General features: G+C 32.5%; 1 protein-coding gene across 1 annotated transcript in view; it reads right to left on the bottom strand.

Moving 5' to 3' along the window:
- LOC123669366 (long-chain fatty acid transport protein 4-like) overlaps positions 1 to 18,251 on the bottom strand; it is a 30,946-nt gene extending 12,695 nt beyond the window's left edge. The window contains exons 1-3 of the mRNA XM_045602972.1: positions 17,955 to 18,251; positions 1,837 to 1,990; positions 144 to 384 (exon numbers count right to left, since the gene is read on the bottom strand). Of these exons, the coding sequence (XP_045458928.1) occupies positions 144 to 384; positions 1,837 to 1,990; positions 17,955 to 18,130 (571 nt within the window). The 5' untranslated portion in view covers positions 18,131 to 18,251. The remainder of the gene's footprint in view (positions 1 to 143; positions 385 to 1,836; positions 1,991 to 17,954) is intronic.
- Positions 18,252 to 19,513: the final 1,262 nt, after the last annotated feature.

Here is a 19,513-nt window from a genome sequence, read left to right as displayed (position 1 = left end):
TAAATTTTAATAAAGATTTTAGTAGCCTGTGTAACCATTTTTTGTTTATTACTTTTGCGTAAAAAATGTAAAAAAATAGTAATTATTGTCACGTTTAATCAGCGAATTTCGTCTAATGTACATAATTTTTATTTTACACTTACCACTAGCCAAAGGCTCAGAAAATATGATCGCTTTCGCCTTTGCTACTTGAATGCAGTGCAGCAAAGGCCGGTGCCTCAGATTGCTATTGATGAGCGCAGACACCGCGCCGAGCTTGGCCATACCGAGCCACGTGTATACGTACTCGGCGCAATTTGGCATAAACACACACACGACATCACCTCGCTTTAAGCCCAGGTGATCTTGCATCACTCTTGCTACCCTGTTTGAGTTGAATGCTATCTGAAATATTACAACTCTCGATGATCGTATGTTTTTGTATTCTATAAGCTTCACTGTAGTACTCATAAAACCCAAACCAGTGAACTAACATTTGGTAAATGTTAACTTAAACAATAAACAGTAATTGTTTAAAAATATATTACTATAATTTAAAAGTCTTCATTTTAAGAGCCATTTCACAAAAATCGGTAACAATCCGCGAAATTGTAATATTTTGACGTCGTTAACCTCAGTGTTGGATGCAATAATGTAATTTATATTCTTGAAATATAATAGAGCAACCTTTGTTGTAGTCCATAGTCAGATCAGAATTTTGATTTATATTATTTGTATAAAATTATTAACCTTTTCATCAGCCTCCTCCCTGGGTAAACGGTCGCAATGTATACTTTGAAGTCCTACTTTTCAATAACCTCTACGTTGAAACCATTTTAAAAAAATATCATAATATGTGGAATATAATTTTGTTGTCCACTATCATAGATTTTTATTCCATTTGTATCTCTATTAAACGATAAAAAAAATTTAAAGTTACGAATATTTTCCAAATAAGTACAATTTTAAAAGCGATATTTCTCTTAGAAAACTAAGAAATTTTAACGAACTATCTTCATCAAAGTAAACTTACATCATTAAGGAATACAAAAAAAAATAATTAAAAGATGTAATTATTTTTAATACATTTTATATTAAATAATAAAAAGATAGTATATATTGCCACGCATCAAGCCCGGTAAATCAGTCGAGCGCTAGCGCTCTTAGAGGTAAGGTCCACGCCAAATTCTGCGCAGCCGTCTCTTTCGCTCACACGCGCCAAGCGCCTGTTGTTATAGCGGATAAAACGCATTTGATACTTTCATAATAAAATGTAAATAAAATAAACATATTACGAAAATGACTGTAAAATAATATAATGATAATTTCTGTAAACAAATGTATAATTTAATTTTCTTTTCTCACACTATCAATACAAATAGGCATTTCAATCTGTTTGTCTTGTTATTTGTTAATTAATATGTTTGTCGGTGTCGATGTCATTAAATGCTTTTTTATTCATATCGTAAATATTAGATTCATTCGTAAACTGAAAAAACTAAATCAATTTTAAAAAATTGTTTCATAAAATTGATTTTTTTTATTTTATTTTAAATTTATTGACTGTTGTTATATAACATACTTGAAATTTTTAACAAATTAATTATGTAAAAAACATTTTATACCATAGTTATAATTTTTATTATACATCAGAAAATGATCACGATGGTCTTTTGGTTGTCACACTATACGTACTAGCACAAAGATCGCGCGGCTCGTACGACTCGCGCGATGCGACCAAATTTACCTAAACTTGCAGAGCGTAAAATTGTGAAATGGCTCTTAAATCATGTAAAACTCACAAGAATTTTGACAGTAAAATTAATTTTTCTTTTTACAATGAACCTAATAGTTTACCTCTCTGAATGTCCAAGTTTTGTCTCCAACCATGATGAAGCATGGCGCATCGGGATTCTTCAACGCACGTTTTGTGAAAAGCTCCGCCACCGTACAATTGTTGCGCCCCCACCGCTTTGAGCGGACCATCGCGTTTGCATATCGCCATAGAAATCTATAATAACAGTTTAATATATATGATGAATAATTATAAAATGTATGATAATTTAAAAAGGGTACATTAACAACAATTATATGCTTAAACAAATTAGTTGGAAAGAAGTGACATAATCCTCAAAAGCCTGAACGCAATGGCACGTCTAATTAGATTTTTCAGAATTAGATACAAGTTTATATAAAAGCACAGAATTTTAAAATACCATTAAATGATTGGTATTTTTTGAATAGCAATTTTTAACCTTAGCGCTTGTATATTTAAAACTAAAAATGTATTTACTTGAATGTATTACAAAACTTTTAAAAGCCTTGAATCCAAATTATCCTAACATATCATAAACACAGTCATGTTTTCTAATAGCTTTTTAAATATTTAAACCTATATCTCCTATATTAGTATATATCTTGTATTTTCTGAATAACCATAGATTAGCCCTCTTGCTTGGAATACCCGCAATTTTTTAAATTTTATTGAACCAGAAATGTTACCTATGACGTAATATTTTGGTAATTAATACCTTATTTTTTTATTCAATTTACTCATCAATCAAATCAAACATCATACGCAGGGCTTATTCGTGTTTTTAATAATAAATCAATAAATATAAGTGTAAGGTTCTTTTTACAATTGAAAAAGTAAATAATAATCGATATAAAACATTTTCCAGAGAGCTTACTTTTAAATATTCATATGAGAAAATGTCATATGACACATGACAACTGGTAGGAGCTCCCATAATATACTACTACTGTGGAAATCCATATTTAAAGCTAAACGGCAAGAATAGATAGTAATAATACATGTCTTAGTTTTGAGTATGTACATCCATAAGTAATGCGTTATGACTTATGAGTGATTTGATTTGTAATCTAGGTAAAAACTTTCTGTTTACAATGAAATTTGTAAAAATTGTTACACTCTAACAGTCTCTACACGTCTTATAGCTTTGCAAGGGCACTTTTTTTATAAAGAAGGTGGAATGGAACTAATTTCGTTACGCTGTTATGCTTGTTTCCTTACCATGATAAATTTTAAGAACTGCATTTCAAGAAATAATTTTAAGTTTTAGGATTTAAGGATTTTTTGGATTGATTATTATGATATGGAAAACAAATAGTGGAAGACGTCAATATTTTCCAAGTAGATAGAAAGTAGGTAGCTGTTATTTGGGCATAAATGTGCAAACAAGAGCAAATATTCAGGTATTTATTCATACCTTTAATAACGCCGTATTTGGAAACATTATCTGAGCGAGGGATAATGAGGCAGAACTTTGCTTTATTATAACTAGATGTACCTAAAGTGCCGGTCCACTGACATTGACACTATTATGAAAGTAATAGTTGTTTTTAACTATTTATAATTTATTGTACACTTTACATACCTAATACAAATAAATGAAACATAGTTTTACTATAGTTACAGAATGTGAATACAATGGGCATCTTATTACTAATTATTATCTATTTCTTTCAAACAGCCCAACAAGTTAATGCTAAGACTAATTAGAAATAATAGTGAGAAGTTTTTAACCAATAATATTACTAGTTAACTTATTATTCTAAAATCCATAATTGTTAAATCGTTTAAAGCTTAATGAGAGGTACATAATGAGTTGCAGGTGCAAACTTGCACCGTGTATAAAACCTATATATCAGTTCTCGAATCCCGAAATCCAGGCTGCGGGATTACATCATCAAGAGATCGCGACCTCACATTTATTCATTATTAATAAATGAAAAGACCAGTGAAATCGTCCAATTTTATGAAAAAAATAAATTTGATTATTATTATTATTGATTCTTAATAATAAGGTTAGTACAATGAAACAAGAAAAGAATTCAAACAACAAATATAAAGTACATAATAAAGTCCCATGCCTTCTAGCAAATGGTTTTTATTAAAATCAGCGATTGGAAAGTAAAATACTGTGTTTAGAAAATAATCAAACGGCATTGCGGCGTTTAGCCCGTTCCAGCGAAGTCGACGCGATCGTAATCCTATAATTAAATGAAGACCACGCAGCCTTGGTCGCACTAGCGACGATGAAAAATGTTATATAGCTTATTTCACTATCATCGTTAGATCGATAAACCCTTAAAAAGTTTTTGTAACTTGTTAGAAATACAAAGTAATATTGATGTTACGTAGCGTTGCGTCAATAATATCTATTTATTCTTAGTTGACCTACTTTGTTGAAATTTAGTTGGTTGAAATTTAAAAACTATATATTTATTGTGGTATCACATACTGTTCGTTAAATAAAATACGAGAAGTAGGCAAAAAACATACAGACACAAAAAAGTACACAAAAAAAAATTTGTGGTGTCATGGGACACCAGGACCAGGTAGGAATGAAGTTCCTTCGGATAATATAGAAGCAACACAATTTGAAAAAAAAAATTTGAATTTTATATATATTTTCTAGTTCTTGATTTTTTTTTAATTTTGTTGATTGGTTTTTAATTACGTACATAAAAGTATTTAGGAAATTCATTATTTTACAAAATAACAAATAACGTAAAATAAAATAAATCAAACCAAATAATAATAATAATAATAATTTAAACTATTAAGTGAAATAAAAAAAAAATATGTCTATTTATTTTTGTCGACACTATAAAATTACATAAATATTAAAAAAAAGCTTACTAGTAATATTTTAGTTTTACAAACATAATATAATACAGTCATATTATACAGTTGTGTGACTGATATTACGTCACTTCCGTTATACAATTTTTCTTAGGGTTTTAGTATCACATTTTTTTTCAGTTCGGTCGCCCAGCCAAATGTCAAGCCTGCCCGTAAGGAACTTCGTTCCAATAATCTGCTCCGCAATGTACCACGCAAAGGTAGGTCACTCAGCCTCTATTCAAACTTAATTATACAAAATTCAACAAAATTGCAACAGTGGGGTAACTGTTAGTGATTGACAATTCCACTTTTATACTAGTTTTCATACAAATTGTAAGTCATAACCAAATATTTGAAATTTCATCGTCGAGGGATTATTGAATAAAATATATATTATATTGAATATTTAGTTAAATATACATATATTTAGTCTATTTTTGTTCAGTATACTGGTAACGTACACACATTCAGTTGATTCCGAGCGCTAATGTGGGGATCATTCCCTACATTATTTGGACATGGCAAAATGTTTAAGTTTATTCACCTTTTTAATTCAATTTCGCTAAGCACTTCCGATTTTTTTTTCTACAAGACAAAAAAAATACCTAACCCAAAAACGCTACAAGATATTCAAACAACGTTCATATAATAAATGACAAAATCCTAGGACGATAATAAAAACAAACCAGTGACCTCATAAGGATTGGTATTAATTTTGATCAAGAAATAAATATCTACAGAAGTGTAATACAACTATAAAAACAAAACTATTATATTAACAAATTTTGAAAAAAGTTCTTTATATAAGCAAAAACACAATATTAAATAATTTTCTGTTAGTGGAACTGAGGCGCGCGCAATACTTGATCATTATTTTGTTGCGATGTTATTTTAAAACTGCGATATCTCCTGAGATACTCATTGAAATCGAATTATGTAAAAGGCAATTTTGTTTTAAATTATATACTTGTGATGAATAACGCATTTATTTAGATAAGGATCAATGTCATGTTTATAAAAACATCTTCGCAAATAATGCATTATTTAAGAACAAACTTTGTTGGCATAAAAAAGGTTATAGTGAGCCAACCTTAAAAGATAGATATAAAAGAAAGATATTTTTTTTTTTTAGAACTTTTAAAGGGGAACAATTCTGTCATACATGATTTTTGCGAAACTTTAACTGTTTCCGCAACGCACGCAGCGGCAGCTCTCAAAAGCCAAAAAGAATCCCCCGACTTTGAAACATTCTTCAATGGTGCTCCGCTCCTTTTGGTCTTAGCGTGATATAGCTTATAACCTTCCTCGATAAATGGGCTTTGTAACACTACAATAATTTTTCAAATCGGACCAGTAGTTTCTGAGATTAGCGCGTTCAAACAAACAAACAAACAAACAAACAAACAAACAAACTCTTCAGCTTTATAATATTAGTATATTTAATATATTGAACAAAAATTTGAAGATTATAGGATGTTTTATAAAAAAAATCCAACAGTGACGGAATTAAATTTGTCAATACGTTTGTTAACATTTATACAAGTGATATGTATGTTAGATATAAACGAACTGTATAATGTTCTAATAAGCATTGAAAGAACATGACAACCAATGTCACTAACTTATGAAATGTTATATTGGACACTTAACTAATATTATAATACTTACCTATAATATAATATTTTTTTTCTAATAAACTTTAATGTAAATGCTGTGAATGTTTATTTTATGACCTTGTCTTGGAAAGAAAACATTTTACTTGAGACTTGAAGTTACAGCTCACTCGATAGATGTTTTATTGTTATTGGTTTTTCAAAATATTTATATAATTATCGACCTTCTATAACCATATTTGAAGATATTTCAAGTTAATTAATCCGTTTTTTTTTTATATCTTACACTTAATTTTCTTATCTTACACTTTAGCGATAAGACCGCCTTTGTACATCTTCCTCTAATTATACTACATTTGTTTGTATCTTTTAATGGTGTGCAATAAAGAATATTATTATTATTATTAGTTAAGAGGACCGATCATGACAGTTATGTTACTTGTAGACAATGTTTGCGCTTCTCCGGTTGATTAACAAATTTGCACGAAATAAATTTACAGATGAATTTGTGAGCAAAAGCTAGTCTTTATACATAAAGTATAACTTGTGAAATAGTTGCCCGATTCTTTAAGATAAAGATGTCAAGATAACTACGATAAGACTACTAGAAGAGCAAATGGTTCCGATGCCACTAACATAACTGTTTAGTAAACATATAAAAAATAAAACAAAATACACACGCATTTCATGATACCGATGTCGATTGAAAGCGGTCGAATATACATACTGATTATTTAAATAGAGAAATTATTTACCTCCGACATTTTTTTATAAAATTATTAGCTGAACCCGCGTACATTATTTTGCCATATACAAAAATTTCAAAAAAATCGGTCCAGCCGTTTCGGAGGAGTATGTTAACTAACATGTGACACGAGAATTTTATATATAAGACAAGCTGACCCCGCAAACGTTGTTTTGCCATATATGTTATTAACCCCCTTACCCTCTCCCCCCATTATAACTTAGGGGTATGAAAAGTAGATGTCAGTCGATTCTCAGACCTACCCGATATGCACACAAAATTTCATAATAATCGGTCCAGCCGTTTTGGAGAAGTATATTGACTAAAATTGTGACACGACAATTTTATATATACCTATAAGATGTGTAACGAAACACGAGTAATCATAATTTTCTTCACAGAATACGCGAAAAGTCGACAACAGTAAATATTGTATAATGTAATGTAAATAATTATAATAATCGTATATGATAATAGTATTTCCTACATGTCGCAGTTACAGATCTGATATAAACAAAAACATATTTTCGTTATTGGGAAAGGCATGAATATTATGCTGTATGTTAGGACTATAAGGGACTACCTATAAAAGTTTATTGCAGGTGAAATTGCGAAAAAACTGAGGTACGGCACAGCAGGAATTCCCTGCTCAAAATATGGAGCAGTCCGACTGGGGAAGTACCTCGACCTAACAGAAGATCACAGCTAAATAATACTGTTTTCAAACAGTATTGTGTTCCTGTTGGTGAGTATGGTGACCAGAGCTCCTGGGGGGGGGGGGTTGGGTCGGCAACGCACTTGCGATGCTTCTGGCGTTGCAGACGTCTATAAGCTACGGTGATCGCCTGATGGTAATCAGGTGAGCCGTACGCTTGTTTGCCGACCTAGTGATATAAAAAAAATATATAAATAATTTAACTAAAACATAAAAGAAAAAAAATTTGGGTTGGACTACCCATAACATTTAGGGGGATGAAAAATAGATGTTGTTCGATTCTCAAACCTACCCAATATGTATACAAAATTTCATGAGAATCGGTCCAGCTGTTTCGGAGGAGCTTAACTACAAACACCGCGACACGAGATTTTTATATATTAAGTGTTTACTACCTCTGCATTAGAATAGTATAAGTAGCGCTAATGCAAAAAAAAATCTTTAGTCAAATTAAATGGATCGATCTTTATTTTGAAATATCGACATGTAACAAAAAACACGAAAAATAAAATTTCTCAACGCTTCCTATCACTATTTTTGACCAATGCGCTTGTAACTGCATCAGTTTCAATGTGTTCCCAAGTTATCGCAAAATCATTTCGAAGTTTACAACGCCGAGTCGAAATTATTTCGCCACAAGGTAACACACACTTAACGAACGTCAAAAATAATATCATTTAAAAAAAATCAACATTTTGATTTTTCTTCATTCTTATTTGAGGGTCTGATTAATTATTTTTCATAAGATGTTGTTTCAAGTGTGGTCTAGACACCGAAGTGCCAGAAATAGAAAGATAAAGTATTTCGGATTAACCCATATAATAAGGATACAATCAGGGATTACAATCCGGTGTCGTTTTCATTCATAATAACCTAACTTTTCTTTTTCATTCCAACATAAGTAGAACGTTAATGAAGCGTAAAGAAACAGTACATGTTATATTAAATTACGTTAATAATAATATTGAGAATGTCAGTTCCAAAACAAATTATAATATCGAATAAAAAGAAGCTAAAAATATTCAAATCGATTTCTATTAGAGCTACAAATGTAAGCTGTAAATTGGGTTTCACAACTCCTACATTTCTCGAATTAAACCGAGTTCATTTATTCAAAAAAACAATTCGTTTTACTCACGAACAGTTCAATTTCGAACATATCGTGTTACCACTTGGTGAAGCGGCTCATTTTAATTATTCCAATTAATGTTAAACATTTGTAGTGATTGTAAATCTTCTCTACTTTTTCTTCCACAAGTTTCACGCGTATTAGTATCTTGGTTTCAATCAGAAATATTACGGATGTAGCTCCGGATACGGATGTGAATAAGAATATTTCTGAATATGGTTACAGATTAAAAAAAATCGAATTATCCTTTAATTTCAGTTACAGAAACTCGATTTTAAAGGAAACGTCAGTACTTACTACAATGAGTATGTTATTACAATTAATTAATATTTAACATTTATTGTATACAGTAATTACTGTAACAAATTCTGAGTACATACTCTAAAAAAATAAAGGACACACGCGACTTATTTGACCGGGAAAATATCAGAAACGAGAGAAGAAGAAAGAAACAGCACAACATGTATTATTTAAATTCCTTCTGCGATAGATCCCTGTGAAATCATCCAAAACTTTAATGTTTGAGTTGTTTCGCATATCCAATACTTAGTTATGGTTATAGTTGTTAGGTTCCAAAACATCCCATTGAATCTCAATATTTCTTATTATTCTGCAAGTAACTACAATATAGAGTGCTTTAATTCTTAGCAACTTCAGTGTAGTTTTAGCTGTAAATAGAGCTGAATATCTTCACTATATCGCATCTATAGCTTATCTAAATGGCTGAAAACTACCAATCAAGTCTTTTATCTCAGCGCCAAAAGCCTCCTACATTTAAGAATCACGGTCTACTTTTCAATAGAGCGATTATTTTCTCAAAAAATGCCATCACCAAATCCGGCATTTTTGGCACCAGATCCGGTAGGTGCAAACTGATGCCAGATCCACCGCATTACCGGATCCGGTTCACAAGACTGCAGTCTCTAGAAACAAACTTTTATAAGCTCTTTTATTTACCTTGAAATAAAAATGTATGTCTGTGAATTCTTATAATTCGTTTTGATTGTCCCAGAATAATTATATATTTAAAAAACGCACGTAGGTATATTGTTTCAACGTAAAAAATAATTAACTTCAATTAAATTGATAAATATATATTACACAATAAACATTTTAATGTTGTTAATTATATTTTTACGTTCTATGGGAACTGTAGTAAAAAATCTGGAGTTCGCACGCACAATGGGCAAAGTTCATTTTAATTTTAGCTCGCTAAATGTATAGTAGGAATTGCGTACCGGCTACCGAGTACCCACTCGTGTACTCATAAAATAATCGTGTTTGCTTGCAAACGATAAAACTGACTTTAATTACCTACATGGACTACATGGAATATAACGTTGGTAGACGAAAAAATATATAACACAGAAAGCACTAATGATCGATCAAATTTAAATGGGACCACATAACAAACACCTTTCGATTAAGATAATCATAGAAATCGGTTCACCACGTCATAAGTTCTGAGGTGACATTGGTACACAAAAAAGTTGTACAGTCGAATTGAGAACCTCCTCTCTTTTTTAATTAAGTTAATAAAATTACTCGTGATCTTGGAAAATATAGAACACGTACTGAATATTTGAGATTTTACCTGTCTTTCTGTCTGTCTGTTTGTCTGTCTGTTTGCCCTGGCGAATCTTCGCAACAGCTGAATCGATTTCGATGGGACTTTCACTTAAGATAGAGGAGGTTGTGGAGTAACATATGAACTACTTTTTATCACGGAATTGCGAAATCGGGATTTACGAGGTAAAACCCGTGTTTCTGTGCCCGAATACCTACCACCAAATATAACAATTTTTGCGAGCAAATCTATACATCTATACAAATATTATAAAGCTGAAAAGTTTGGTTGTTTGTTTAGACTCGAATCTTAGGAAATACTGGTTCGAATAAATTATTTTTGTTTTGGATAGTCCATTCAATGAAAAAGACTATTTTTTCGTCAAACTAACGTGTGTGGAAACGCGGGCTACAGCTAGTAATATAACTAAAAACTCTCTATCTCCCAATTTTGATTGATTGATTGATTGGTTTTATGCAGGGCCCGCAAGCATACTAACGAGCAACCAACTGACTAATATAGGAAAATTCACGATACCCACATATATTCCCCACAGCTAAATATTGAAAAAAAAAATATAAACCTATGTAAGAAACACATTTGTGTAATTTTTTTAATTATAAGTCTTTTATTAAAAAATAAAAAGTAACCTAAATTATTATTTTTATATTCTTTCTTTATGAAAACTAAAGTAAAAAAGATGTAAGGGTTTTACTAAAATGGAGCCGTAGTGTTATCATAGCTAAAGAAAAATCAGAGCACAATCAATTGTTAGTTGGCACTAAACTAAGGAATTTTTTCTTTATACACGTCGTAGCCAATGGTATTTTAGGTAGACTAGCATCGATCGAAGTCGTAACGTCAAAGCTTGTTGGCGGCAGTGACGTGTTTATGCTGTTAAATTATTATATAAATTTATAGGACAGCAAATATTGCATAAGTATGATTTGGTAGAAATGGTAACATACATCTTTTCATAGTTGACTATATGGATTGATTTTAATCGTTTTCAAGTAAATGTTTTCAAGCATTTGAACTTGTATTTATAGTTAGTATTTATAGTTTAAACTAGCGACGTCTGTGATATTTTTTATTTATTTATTTTATTTTATACTTTATTGTACACCACAAATATATTACAAACAAAGCATAAATATAGTTACAGACAGTGAAGTAGGTACAATGAGCGGACTTATGGCTCCTCATATACCTACTAAAACCTTTTCACAAACACTGCATCTTAAGATATAAGTATTATTACGATCGGTTATAGTTTTCGCAGTATATATCGATTATAGTTTTCGCAGTATAAACGAACAAAAAAAAACTGGTAAAGTGCGATTTGGATACGCACACCGAGGGTTCCGTACAAATAAAGTTATTAAAAATATTTTTATTATATGATGTTACTAAAAATTTATGCTTTTCGTAATTTTTCCTTTATCTGTGCTATAAGACGTTGCTTCATACTAAATTTCAAGATACTGAATTCACGGGAAGTAACCTGTAGTTATTGATTCCCTTGTGAGTGTCGAAAATTTGCAACATAAAGATCTGTATCTTTTGATTGTGTTAGCTTAGAAGTTTGAGCTTTTCACAGCTCCAAGGGACACTAGACTTGAGTATTTGATATGAATTTCAGCTTGATACCTCTACACGTTAATGAGAAAAAGTGTCTCTACGTGACATTGGCGAAATCATCTGTGCTCATTTGGCACTATTGAAAGCCATTTTAAGAAGAAGAAGAAGAAGAGAAAAAGTGACAGAAAAAACTTCAATTTAAGGTACGGAACCATAAAAACCGACTCTCCATTTATTAGTATAGAATTATAGATATAGAAGATAATTTTAAAAAAATAATCAGGCCCCAATAACTTCATATTACAAAGATCTTAAATTAAGTATCCACTACTCCGTGCTGTTTTACCAGTATTAAGATTTGATGTTTGTCTGATTGACTGACACAGTTTCCTGCTTTGATCCTGTGACTCGGTGAATAGCACGTTACTTTAGAGCTTACTAATGGTTATGCTCGACTTTGACCACGTAGAATTTTACTTCCCGTATATCCTATTTGTTACCATATTATTGTGTAGAAGGTATACATAGTAACATATTGTCCATGAAAACGTAACAGATCGACTACGTTATTTTCGCACTCGTTAAATTAAATAACCTTCCTCAATAAACGCAACGCGAACTCTTTCACGTAACAATTTTGTTTTTATGAACAGGTTGAATACCTACATCGATTAGACTTTCAAACAAATCCACTTATGTTATTGTAAATATATTATTGATGATAATCATAGGTGACCTTTATTAATGTTTTAGGTACCGGAGATTTATTTTTATAATTCTATTTACATATATTCATCTTAACTATAATGTACAACATTTTTCTGAATGGCCAATAATGTACTTAATGATATAGCGACTTATCGTTAGTACGACGATAATCGGTCTTCATTATGTAAATAATATTCGTAACATTAATGTTAATGCTGACGATGAGATCAATAAAATAATAAACATTAAAACGAATAATACTGATAAATTCAACCACAGGTACATAAAATTAAATGATGTTACAGGATTATACAGTAACTACGAAAAGTTTTGACACAAACATGTCTTAAAGATCCGTACACCGAGGTTCTAAGGGTCCAGTCTACTAAGGTTCCGTTCTCAATTCTTCTTTTACAGAACATCTTTGGAATCATCCTAGACACTTAAAATCTTCACAGATTTTGCAATATTGCTGTAGCCTTTATGTCAAGTAATAAATTACTATAAAGTTGTACCGCCTTGCTAGTTAAAACTTAAAAATGTGTGTAAACATTTAATATTTATATGAAATTCTCGCTTGGTTAGACTATTGTCTAACCAAGTGAAACTCTACAGTCAAATGCTTTGCATTTGACTGTTCTCTTTTGATAAACTGAATTTAAAACGAAACTTATAAGGTAACACAAACTACATACGTGAATGTAGTTCAAGATCTAGCATTTCTGGTATCGGTGATGTTGATTTGTTTTTTGTCTTACTATGCAGAAAATACCTACCCATTTCATTTGTTTTTTGTCTTACTATGCAGAAAATACCTACCCATTTCTATACCTACCTATATCTATACTAATTATAAAGCTGAAGACCAGAGCTGGGCATTAACTCGTTAATCCGTTAACAGTTAATTAACGAAGTTAACACTTCGAGTAACGGATTAACTTTTAAGCTAACTTATAAAATGGTTAACGGACCCGTTAACAGTTAACCCAATGGAAGTACGCACCGCGCGCGGCGGGAATAACAGGTTTCGACAAGTTTGGTCGAGCGCGCCGGCACTTGCAGCGCGGAGCGCGTGCCGCGGTGTGAGTGAAACAAATATAGCTTAGGTGTGGCGCGTGCGAGCGGGAAAACTGCACTGTATGAAATTCACTTCACATTGTTTTTGTTTTGGTTTCATTACTTATTATCGGCGGTTACGGTCAAGAGCTAACGAGTGTTTGTTTTGTTTTCTTGTCTTTTCCTGCGAAATTGCGTATTTATATGAGCAGTGCAGTTGGTGTGGTGTAAGTTTATAAATAAAGTGTGTGATCATTAAAAAAATATCATGGATTCAGATTCCAGTGAGACTGAAGAAAATCCATGGCCACATTTGAGTGAGTATGTTGATTTTGTATCCAAATCGGGACAACAAATACTCTTTGTGTGTAAAAGATGCTTGCCTAAAGAAACAAAAATAAAAGTTCATGCATCGAGCCTCAACAATTTAAAACAACACATGAGGAGAGTTCACGAGTCCCAATACATACGGTTTGAAGAGATTATCAGGGCGGGTTCTAATCGGGGCAAGCCTAAGAGGAAAATCTTTGAAGCTGAAAATTAAAATGACGATGATAGCGCTGCAAGTACCAGTAATCCAGGTAAAAAAATACGTCAGAGGAGCGTTGGAGAATCTTTCGGTATTGCATCTACCGGTAGTGGTGTACCTCAAACCAAAGTGGACAAATGTATAGTAAACTTTTTTATTTCTAACAGGATTCCGTTACATGTTGTCGAAAGCGAAACATTTGATATGTTGATAAAGGCGATCAAGGCGGAACACCGCAGCGGAAAGATGCATGGGAATGCCGACGCACTCTCACGAAGGCCGTGTTCGGAAGACTGCAAACATTGTGTTAAGCAAGAATCTAATAAAGTAACATTAAAGCTAACAAGAACAAGTCCTTTGGGTATCTGGGAGAATGATGCTATGAGGGAAGCTCAAGAAAGAGATGACGACCTTCGGCACATCATCACATGGAAGAAACGGGGTGACGTAAAACCAATCTGGGGTGAGGTTGCACCCACTGGCGCTGTCACTAAGGCGTACTGAGCTCAATGGGACAGTCTGATACTTCAAAACGGAATACTCTACCGGAAATGGGAGAAGACTAACGGCAGAGAGTTCCACCTTCAGATAATTGTCCCAAGAACGAGAGTACCAGATTTTCTCCGTGAAATACATGATGGCGTATCAGGAGGTCATCTAGGTGTCAAGAGGACGTTAAGAAAAGTGCGCGAACTTTCCAGAATGGTCTGGGCCTCGTGTCGGCCGATATAAATAGCCGCAGGTAGGCGGGCGAGTTCAGTTTGAGCGATCTTCGAGGCGACTTCAAGAGTGAAAACTAGTGATCAAGAGTGATACCAGCGAAACCTACGACATTGGCTACGACTGAGGACATCGTGAGTGCTTAGTGTTTGAACTTAGTGCTTAGTGTTTGAACCTAGTGCTTTGTGTTGGATCTAGTGCTTGTGAATAAAGTCTTGAAAAGAGTCAGCAGGTCTTTCTTTCCAAATCCTTCGAACCCTAACACGTAACAACTGGTTTTTTAAGTCGGTAACTACCCAGTGCAAGGAAAGGCCAACGAGGCAGAACTCTTTGAAGACAAAAGCTCAAAGCATAGTCAAAATGTGGCTAGATACACCATCCAAGGACTCACTTGACGACGCTGCATTCTTTGGAGACCAGATTTTGATTAATCTTTTTATCAAATATAACACGGCAATACCTTCGAGCGCAGCAGTTGAACGTCTTTTTTTAACGGGAAAAGATATTTTAGCACCGAAAAGAGCATCTCTTTCTGATGAAAATTTTAATATGTTGATGTTCATCAAAGGGAACATGCACATAGTGCCGGACAGCTAAATTTAGTTGAAAAAAGACGTTCAACTGCAAATACAGAATGCAAATTTAGTTATATCAATCAATTGATTTAATTAAATTTGCATTCTGTATTTTATTGTGTTATAAAAATAATTAATAAATAAAAAATAAAATAAAGTTTATTTCTTTAACTAGAGCTTACAATAATATTTTACATACTAGGGAGAACTTCCATTAAGCAAATTAAAAAATTTGCTTTTATACTTCATTCTTTATCGGTATTAAATAAGCAGCAATAAGCAGCTTTTTTAGTCATATGTTAACGATTAACGATTAACTTTAACTTGCGTTAAATCTTCTAAAATGTAGCGTTTTAACGTTTAACGAAACTAATTTTTGTATTAGCGGAATAGCGATTAACGAAGCTAACCATTTGATTAACGGTGCCCAGCTCTGCTGAAGACTTTGTTTGTTTATCTCAGGAACTATTGGTTATAAATGAAAGCATATTTTTGGGTAGGATAGTCCATTTACCGAGGAAAGCTATTTGCTATATAACATCATACTACGACCCATAGGAGCTGACCATTTGTAGTGTAATAAAAAGGAAAAAAAAATATTTTTTTTTGAGAGCTTCCGATGCATAAGTTAAACCTACCCAAAAACTGATTAACGAAATTGATCGCCATCAAAAGTTCTAAAAACAATCTCCGGCAGCATGCGTCTACTCATTATAATCTTTTTTATGGTAATATAGTTTATTCTAAAATAATACACTATTTGGGACGGTGATTTTATAGAAATTATATAAATCTTTATCCAAATAGATACATTATTCATCACAAGTATTTACTTTGTACAAAATTACACTTGACATCATTTGATTTCAATTGATAACTTAGAAAATATAATAGTTTTAAAATAACTCCACAACGAATTCATGATAACTACAAATTAAAGGGTCACAATTTTTTTTATTCCATTAGTATTAACCAGGCACAATAGGAATACTTAAGAATGAAAGTATTTCATCATTGAGACAATTTTATAAAGATCAACTTTGTCTTTTATAGCGTTTTATTTGGACGCATAATCACTACATACCTACTTAGTATAAAGCAGTCGCTTCCCGCTGTCTGTGTGCTTAGATCTTTAAAACTACGCAAAAATACGCGGATTTCGATGCGGTTTTCTATAGTAAATAAAGTGATTCCAGAGGAAGGTTTATGTGTACTATAATATATGCATTATATAGTAGAAGAACACTGCTAGTTTTAGAGGTTTCTAATGTGATGTCTTAAATAAACACATTTTTTTGCGCTTACATAGTAAATATTTATTTTATATTTACTATCAGCATCGCACCCGTGCGAAGCCGGGGCGGGTCGCTAGTTTTAGATAATATAAAATCAAATTAAAGAACGACACCATATCGCGCCACGTGTGTAAAGCCAAATTGCACAGTAATTATTTTTTCTCAAATTAACATGGGTAAAAACGCGAGGCATAGCTAGTTAGTAGTATTATATAATGGTTTATACAAACAATAAACGATGTAATATGCACTCGTGATAATCCAACAATAATATAGTATTAAAAATTAATAGCCTTAACAGAATACGCTATAAATATATTTATATATAAAATGATTTTAATAAAATATGTTATGTATGATAGCTGACTGTTATATTGAATAAAACAAATATATATAAGGCTTCTTTATCTCTGCGAAACCTATGAAAGACATAAGTATGCAAAAAGCATACAGACGAACCATACTTATATTAAAATATGTAGAGTTAAACATTTGTTTGCTTACTCTTGAGCTAAACAGCATTTAAAATGTCACCAATAAAATGTGAAATGTGCGAAACCGAGGAAATTTTAATTAGAAGCTTAAAAACCAACACTGTTAGGTGTCTGCTGAACCTCGCACGACTGAAAACACCATTAGCGGGGTGTTATACAACTTATTCGAGATCAAAAAATTTTCTCGCATCCATGGCAGCTTTGTTTATAAATCTAAACTACGAGTAGGTGTTTCTCTTATAAAGTCGAACAAAAGTACATGGGTCCTGTTTTAAAACTAATTAGTTTTTTGTTTTAGAACTAATTTGTCCACTACACTTGGAAATATCACTATATTGCTAACAATGAAAGCTCAAATTGTCTTTACCTACCTCATTCTACCAAACAAAAATCAATTGTTTATACAAAAGTTAACTACTTACATAGTTTCGTTCCTTTGTTGTATTGTTTTTAGAACTTATCATCTTATTCTAATCTTAATATTCGTAACAACATAATTATACATTTCATCAATAATTTACGGGATTATCACTTCGTTTTATTTAAAATATGAATCACAAATGTCACAAATATTTATCAAAGTATTTCAATACTCACTTGACATCCCGAGGAAAAGTTTTCACGATCACATAAATTCGTTTCCTGTATCGATAGACGCAAGGCGCGATCGCGAGGATCGCGAAAATTGCCGCTTTCGAAAGCGTACTCAGCACGGCGGCCATCGCGGCGGCTAATGCCATGAGGGCAACGAGCGCTGCCAAAAGAGCGTCCATGCTGGCGATCAGCCCAGTGGGACGCACCAAAATCTATCTACGCACTGGGATCCAAACAAACGCACTGATGATACGCAAACGCCGAGCGTATGATACGTCTGCCGGCGAGGAACAGATTCCAGTAAATGCGCAAGGACGTGCGCCTAACGCCACGCGACACGTCAATGGCGGAGCGCCCCTCGGCGCCAGATGCACATGCGCGAACAGCTGATCCCCGAAGGGATCGCTCCATACACAAAAAATAACCGTCGCCTAAGTCATGTAAACAGCGTACAAAATTATTGAGATAGGTTGTTGATAGCTATTACGGAAATATTGCGGACATTTTATTATTTTGGGTTGATTCCAAATTTTGAATGTGACAAACGTCTTTATACTTTTACTTTATACTTTATTGTAATGACAAATTTATGTAATGCCGGTTCATACTTTAAAAATGAGTAAGTATATTTGTTAACATGTAGGTACTTATACGATTTTACTTGCAGTCAGAATGTTTTCTTATACGCCAAAGCTCGTTATTCCAGGAAAGTTTGTACGCAATATTTCGTGCCACCCTATCAAAACATACTTTTTCAGTAATTGACAGACACTTTCAGAAATTGACAAAGACTTTTATGAAGGTAAATACAGAAACCTAATCATCTATAGATGCTGTAGTGTGTAACGCGAGAAGCTTAAGCTGAGATAGTCCAGCGGAAAAATTAAGTGTATCTGCAAACCGCGGATTCATGTCCGGTTTAGCACATTTTAATTTTTATGTGCCTAACCAATATATATAATAATTAAAAGAAATAGAAATTGTGAACTCATAAAAAATTGCAACAGTGTGACCTTTTTATAAAATAGGAAATTAATCTGATCCTAAAAACTACCATCCCGATTCAGTCTTACCAATTGATTTACAACAGATTAGAGACGTACTTGAAATCTGTGAATTTATTGTACAATAAACAATACGGCTACACAGTAATGTTTGTTCTTTAACATATAGGGTACACCAAGGATCAATTTTGGGGCCTTTTTGTTTCTCATTTACATAATAGGCTTAATATATATGGGACTAAAAGATAACGTAACTCTACATGCAGAATACGCTTACTTATTTTGAGAAAACTTTAAGATTATTCTTATATGATGTTCGATCGTGACAAAACTTTTTCGATATCTTCCGCACCGAGTACGGTAGGTACATTATTTTGATTCGATTCTCGAATAAAAAAAAGATTAATCAAATCAGTACACTCAGTAAACAGTTATGACTTAAGGCACTTAAAAAAGAAGAAAGAAACAGTCCCATCGAGAGCCTCCTCCTTTTATAGTCGGTTAAAATTTTTTAATAACTTGTTTATAACTGTAAATAACATATTTAAATTTTTTTCA

The sequence above is a fragment of the Melitaea cinxia genome, chromosome 3, assembly GCF_905220565.1.
Source record: "Melitaea cinxia chromosome 3, ilMelCinx1.1, whole genome shotgun sequence".
Classification (NCBI taxonomy): domain Eukaryota; kingdom Metazoa; phylum Arthropoda; class Insecta; order Lepidoptera; family Nymphalidae; genus Melitaea; species Melitaea cinxia.
The sequence above is the reverse complement of the archived record's forward strand: the minus strand, read 5'-3'. Positions and strand labels throughout refer to the sequence as shown.